This window comes from Cryptomeria japonica, chromosome 10, assembly GCF_030272615.1.
Source record: "Cryptomeria japonica chromosome 10, Sugi_1.0, whole genome shotgun sequence".
NCBI classification, from domain to species: domain Eukaryota; kingdom Viridiplantae; phylum Streptophyta; class Pinopsida; order Cupressales; family Cupressaceae; genus Cryptomeria; species Cryptomeria japonica.
In genome coordinates this window covers 326,637,668-326,645,121 of record NC_081414.1, presented here as the reverse complement: position 1 = coordinate 326,645,121, position 7,454 = coordinate 326,637,668, and the positions used below count along the sequence as shown (strand labels likewise).

The following is a 7,454-nucleotide window of genomic DNA, read 5'->3' as shown; positions in this document are numbered from 1 at the left end:
GATTAGACAAGAAAGATCCTGATAGAAATGAATGAGGGTGTTTGTGGTGGGCATTTTACAGCACATATGACTACTCACAAAGTTTTGAGGGCAGGTTATTACTGACCTACTCTGTTTAAAGACGCTCATGTTTACATAAGGAAGTGTGAGGCCTGTCACAAATTCTCTACTAAACTCAAGTTTTTTGGGTGATTTCCCTTGAGACCAGTACATGTAGAAGTCCCTTTTTACCAGTGGGTAATGGATTTTATTGGAGAAATTGTAGATAAGTCAAGTGGTGGGCACAAGTGGATTCTAGTAGCCATTGATTACTTTACCAAGTGGATTGAAGCTATTCCCACTAAAAATACTACAAGAAAAGTTGTTATAGAGTTCTTAATGGATAGTATACTCACAAGGTTTGGAGTACCAATCAGACTTGTTGTTGATAATTCTATATGTTTTGGTTCTAAAGAATTCAAGGATTTTTGTGCCACTTATGGAATTGAGATTTTCTATTCAGCCCTATATCATCCTCAGGGGAATGGGTGGGCCAAGTCTAGTAATAAAAGTATCCTAAAAATTATAAAGAGGATGTTAGAGAAGAATAAAAAGGCATGGAATTCAAAGCTTAAGTTTGCATTATGGGCAGACAGATTGACAATTAAGAAAGCCATAGGAAAATCTCCATTTGAATTAGTTTATGGATCTCAAGCTAGAATAATAGTGAATAATCTTTTACCTATTAAAAAATTCATGCACGAGTATGGTGAAATGGAGGATTCAATATAGGAAAGGATGGAACAACTGGTGGAGCTTGATGAGATTAGAGACTAGGCTAAGAAGCAGAATTTAAAGATGCAACAAAAAGCAAAATACCTTTTTGACAAAAGGACTTCTGAAAGAAAGTTGAATGCTGGAGATATGGTTCTACAATGGAATGCTAGAGTAGAAGACAAAGGAAAACATGGGAACATTGAGCCATTGTGGATTGGTCCTTTTGTGATTGCAAAAAAGAATGATGAAGATTCCTATTTTCTTTAGAATGCAGAAGGTGAAGTTTTGAAGCTACCTATGCATGGGCAGTTCCTCAAAAACTTCTTTGCTAAGTTAATTTTTTATGCATAGTAGTTTAGGACATGTATATAGTGTACATTTGTAAATATTTGCTTCGGTATGCATCCCAAAGTCTGGATCCTCATCTTTCTCATGTCTCCCAATTGTCCCCAACAAGAGCCATTGTTAGGATTGCAAAAATAATTGCATCTTTGTCTAGGGGAATTTTCAAATTGGTTATCAAATTTTAGCCATTGGGTCAGGCTTTATGTCGCATTTTAATCACAAAGGGGGTTTCAATTTTGCTAAGGTTTTATTTATTTTTTAAGTCCCTTTGTATGTTTTTACCTTAAGACCTCAGTGAACCCCTTGACCCTCGCATTAAGTTGCATGTGGTAAATTTTTGCACACTAGGTTCAGTTCCTACATCCCTGCAGGTGGTATTTGTAGTGTCCATCCTTGACTGGACTTTTGTTTCATGCATGATAGACTTGTTTATACTCTTCATGATGCTATGTGTGTTTTAGTTACTTATTTATGATGTTGGACATTATGTGGACTTATGCCATTTTCATTATTATATGAATTATGGTACCAACATTATTGATCATATAGTTAGATGGATATATGTGTTTGATGGATTTTATATGTATGCATATGCTTGGTGGTTTTACATGCATCACTGTATTGATGGATTATGATGAATTATGCATTTGATGATATTATAGATGTGCTAACCCTATTTTATGGATGAATATGATGAGATGTTTGAATGAAGTGTTTGATCATTATTTGACTATCCTCGTGGAAGAGACAACGTCACATCACTCATTGTGAGTGGGATGTGTCATTGTGAATCTCTATTACTTGCTTGCCTTATATGTATATGTATATATGTATTGTCATTTTCTGGTTTCAGGATTAGTAGGTACCAGACACCGACTCCACCTAGCTCCATAGGTTTGAGTGTGTCTTTAATCCCAATGGTATATGTGATTCAGAGATGACATAAGTTCCCCTCACATGCTCTAGGTCTAAGTTGATTACTATGAGTCGTCAGGATCTTGGCGTAATCCTCCATGTTAGTTAGTTAGTTAGTTTGGTCTTCTTAGCTTCGTGAGTGTGTTGTATTTGTTGGTTTATTTAATTATGCGATTAATTATGTTTAGATTAATTATTTGATCTTTGATGTGTGGTTCTATAGCTAATAATGTCTAATTTAATATATTAAATTATTGGCTTTTGATTATTTAATTATTTTATAATTAATGTTTATTCATTTTATGTTTTTTAAGATCTATTCAATATTTATTGTTTAATCCTTATTTGAGGTTTGATCATTTATTTGATATTTAATTATTTATTTATGTTTATTTATTGTTGATCATTTAATTTATCTATTTAATATTTAATGTTTCATTGCATTATGAGCTTTGATTTATTTAATGATTAATTCACGTTTAGATTATTTAATTTATAATTTATGTCTTATTTATATAGTTTGATTTAAATGTATTTGAGGAATAAATAAATAAATATCCCCACTTATATCGATAACATGTTTTATATTTATTTTATCTACCTTTTATTCTCATTAGGTGAATTTGAAATGGGAGATAAAATTTTAATATAAGATGGTAGGTAAAATATACTCCATAATGGAATATTTTGATTCGTTGGGAGTGTGGCTAGGGTTTTAGAGTTTTGAATGGCTTTTTATTTGGTTTTTTGAGCCTATTCTTAGATGGGATTCTTAGGGAAATTTTCTGCAAATTTTCATTGTTCAAGCTTGCCTTTCGATTTCTGGAGCTTTTGTTGGTTTGGTTTTTTGGTTTGGAGCTCTACTCCAAGCTTCTTTCATCACACAGGGTTCAGGTTGGAGCTCTTTGTCTCTTGAATTTTTAGTTTTAGTTTATTCTATGTATGCTTCATGTCTGCAAATGTCTTCTGAGGGCTAGGTAGAAAATATTTAATTTTGTAAAGTTTAATATAGTTTTCAGGAAAATATTTGGGGATAGAACTAGATATTATATGACTATTCAAATAGTTTTTTAATGGAAAATATAATGATCTCTCTGTGTTGTGCCAATCATGACATGCTCTCTGGTTTTAGCTAGGAGATTGATTGTATTTCTTTCTTTCACTGTGATTTACCTTGTTGGATGTATGTATCATTTTTACTACCCATATTTATGTTGCTAGGTGTTGGAGGAACTCTATGTGAAACTCTCCATCTGACCATGTCGTATGAGAGCTTTCACAGAGATCCTTCTTCAATACTTATGCATTATTTTTTATTGTGTTATGAGTCCTTTGGAGTTGTCGTATGTTCTGTCTCATTTGCATTTATTAGTTGTCCATTCTAGACTCATAGAGAGTCTCTGCAGGTGTATTCTGGGTCTCACGGCCATGAGGCAAGTTTTGTAATATCTTTGCCTATAGTCTATCAATCTTTATTTTGATTTTATCTACTTGTTCCTAAGGGTTGGGTGACCCTTTTTATATACTTATCGAAGTTTATTGGTTAGTCTTTGATTTTATATTTTTTTCGTAAGTTTCTGAGTGTCGGAGTCATTTTTGAATAAATGTACAAAAACAATGAATGTGCGACCAAATTGTATGTATGCATGACTAAACCATTTGTATGCATGACCAAACTATGTGTATGTGCAACCAAACTGTGTGTATGTATGACCAAACTATGTATATGCATGACCAAACTGGGTGAATGCATGACCAAACTGGGTGAATGCGCAACCTTGTCTGGTTTATGTATTTTTCATAGTTTTACTTAATTTGATATAATTTTTCTGATTGAAACATGTACCAAAGGCTTGTTCTCAGTTTGCAGATGATTTCCAAATTTGAATTGATTGTTTCTAAGCATTGTTATGGAATTCTTGATTTTTTTTTTTATATCTCTTATGCTTTATGTTGTTAAATGAATTCTCCTCCATGTTGATGTGCCATGTGAGGGAGATGATTATGTTGTTGTTCTTATTCCAAAAAGTGAGTAGGCCTTGTTGTAGCTTAATTACATGTTTCATGACAGATTTTTGATGGCCTTTTTGTGGCCCTTGTTATATCTTTATGCCAAGAGGCTCATTTTGTGTACTTGATTCTTTAGCCATTTGTATGAGCATATGTATGTATGGAAGTTATTGGCTGCATGTAGATGTTTATACTTTCATATTTTCAGACTCGAATTAGAGCCTCTTGCAAATTATTATTGTATGGGTCCATGTTAGGGGGAGTGGGCTTCCTTGTGATGACTGAGGTCATGAGAGATAGACTTACATGAGATTTCTTGTAAGGATGCATGAAGTCTAGACTGCCAAGGCGCATTGGGAGTTTACCATGATTTATAAACAAGTGATAACATAATAGTAAACTCATGGGTTGGGTAGTTAGATGCATTAAGAAAAATAATTAATTGATGTGAGCCTCATGACTTGATCCTAGGGAGGATGTTTTAGGATAAGCATGAGAAGGCCATTGCGATGGCAAGTCAATATCCCTTGGTCTCTCATAGGTTAATATGGCTTCACATGTCCATCAAGCGAGTGCCTTATATTATATGTTATGTTATGAGGATGACATGTGATGATACTCCACTCCTACATGTGTCACCTTGTTGATTTTCATTTCATGCCTTGTTGCTTCATAGCCTCTAGGAGTTTCTTGTTTCAGGTTTATTGTGATTGGTTCATGCTTGAGAGTCCCTTCTATTGTTTAGTCTCTTTGGTATTAAGTGTCAGCTTAGATGTAGAGTGTGTGTTGGGACCTTGTGTCATCGCCTAGCACGAGGGGTGGATCATTTGGTTCCACATGGTTGAGTGGTTGGTGGTTTTTACCATTGGGGTATTTCCCTTGTTGGATTCTTCATGTGTGGATGTGGACTCTTATTCATGATAGCATATGGATGTATTGCAACACCTGGATGTATCTTATTGCAGATTTATGTAATGCACTTTCATGATTATGAGAGATAAATACCTTTTAATATTTATAGATGACTCTTGTATTAAATGAGCTATGATCATGTTTTAATGTTCATGTAATTGTAGTTGTAATGATACTTTAGTAGTTACCTTAGGTGAATGAATTTATTCATAATGATGTGACATTGTTAAGTATTGAAATGTGATATATTGTTTATATTCATAATAGGGAAGGAAATGATTTCAAGTGAGTTCTACCTTGTTATGGATTTATGTTGGGAATAGGCTTAGATCATGATAACAGATAAGAAATGTTTGAAGAAGAAATGTTATGTAATTAGGAGGTAGATTATCCTATGGTAATGAACCTTATGTATATGAAATGAATGTAATATAAGAATCATGGTTGATGATCTTATCATGTCTAATTATTGATGTTATTCTTATAGTTACATTGTAATGTTCAGAAAATATGCATATCATAGGAAAGGATTAAATAAGAATGGCATTTAGTTCCTTGCATTATGCATATAGGATTCATGTTAATAAGTGATCATTTTAGGTATAGAGAATCATATGTGGAATATGGGAAAAGTTGTATGTAAAAGGAATTTATGTTTATGTATTATAGGATGGTTAGTCATGGTAGTAGTTGTAAGATGATCTTATGTATTACGATTGGTTAAGGAAAAAATGAATATTTGGACTTGGATCTTAAAATGAACATTAGTTAAGGGATTAATCTTGCATTATGATCATGTAGCTTAATGAGATTCAAAGGTTTGCATATCATATAAAAGGAAAGCTTATAGATGGTGTGTCATGTAAGATAGTATAAAGGGCATTGCATATGTGCTTAGCTATTGAAAAGAAATATCATGTGTTGCATATCCATGAGTAGGAGATTAATGATAGAGTAGATTGCATTGATGGTCATATAGTGAGTAGATTGCATCAATAATCATGTAGATGTTTATCATAGAGGATTATATAGATAAGATGCATATGTGCATGTTAATGGATTCAATGTATTATAGGTTGTAGTAGAAATTGAGTAGATGTTATTGCTTAATTAGTAAATTAAGTAATGGCGTTAAGATACCCTAGGGAATTAGTGTAAAGATTGAATGATGTTAATTCCACTTGCGTAAATGGTTAATGTATTATGTGTAATTATTTTATGTTCATGATGTAAATGTTAATTTATGTTAGTCACATTGCATTAAAATATGTTAAGTGTAATCTTAAACAAAAAAAAATTATTCTCGTTTAATAGGTGATTTAGCTTAGTTTATATAGGGTATTTTGGCAAGCATTACATCTGGTATCAGAGCCCATGTTCATACACTAGGTACTCTGGTTTTATTTGAGCCCATTGTGCATGCTAGTATTTAGCATGGGGTAGCCTAGTGATTTTATCCCTACTTTTATTTTCTTGTTTTAGTTGCCCTAGTTTGTTATCTTATAGTCTTTCTTTTGCGTCTTGCTAGACAACATTCCTGCTAGGGGTAGAGATCATCATCATGCTGGTTGCATGGGTAGTCATAGGAATCCTCGTCTTGAGCTTTCTGAAGAGTCACACCATGAGGAGGAGGAGGAGCAATAGTGGGATATCCTTAGAGGTGATGTGTTTCCACAATTAGTGAACATGCTTCAGGAGCTTCTTGGTCGCCTAGTACTGAGATAGGAGGAGAACCAACAGGAGGGGTCTCATCATTTAAAGAATTAGGAGAGAGAGTGTTCACATTCTCCTAGGAGGAGAGTTATGGTAGATTAGGAGGAGTTGGTAGCTAGTCATATGAGAGATATGTTGAGGTCTCACCCTCCCACTTTCAATGGATTAGGAAGTGGTATGGAGGCAGAGAGGTGGTTGTGGGATTTGAGCAGGTATGTTTCTATGCACTCGTATAGCAGTAACACCAAGGTGAGGTGTGCCATTATGCACCTTCATGAATTTTCATCAACATGGTGGCATACTGAGGAGGAGAAGCTACAATTAGACATTGCTACTATTTCTTGGGAGTTGTTCCCAGAGTGGTTTCACGCTCAATTCCTCTCAGACCATTGGAGGCAGAGAAAGGCCGATGAGTTCCACAATTTGAGGTAGTAGAGGATGACAGTGGAGCAGTATGAGTGCAACTTATTTGATCTTAGATAGTATGTTGGGATTACAGATGATGAGATGATGTCGATTCAACACTTTGTGAGAGGTCTCAATGATCGCATTAGTGGTGAGGTTCATATGCACCAACCTAAGACCTTGGAGGCAGATTTGGAGAAGGTGAGGATTGTTGGAATCCAAGAACACTGAGAGGGAGGGGTGAATTAGTATTCTATCAAAAAGCTTAATTTTAACCTTATTAAAACATGCATATACCAACCGGTATACCGATACATATAGAATTGAAAGAAGTAAAGCAACCAATAAGCCAATCACATAGATGAATACCATAACACACAAAATTATACATGGAAAAC

At 34.2% G+C, this 7,454-nt stretch overlaps 1 protein-coding gene across 1 annotated transcript; it reads left to right on the top strand.

Moving 5' to 3' along the window:
• Positions 1–240: 240 nt before the first annotated feature.
• Positions 241–771, top strand: LOC131076157 (uncharacterized). The gene has a single exon (XM_058013219.2). The coding sequence runs from the start codon at positions 241–243 to the stop codon at positions 769–771; it is 531 nt and encodes a 176-aa protein (XP_057869202.2).
• The last annotated feature ends 6,683 nt before the right edge of the window (positions 772–7,454 follow it).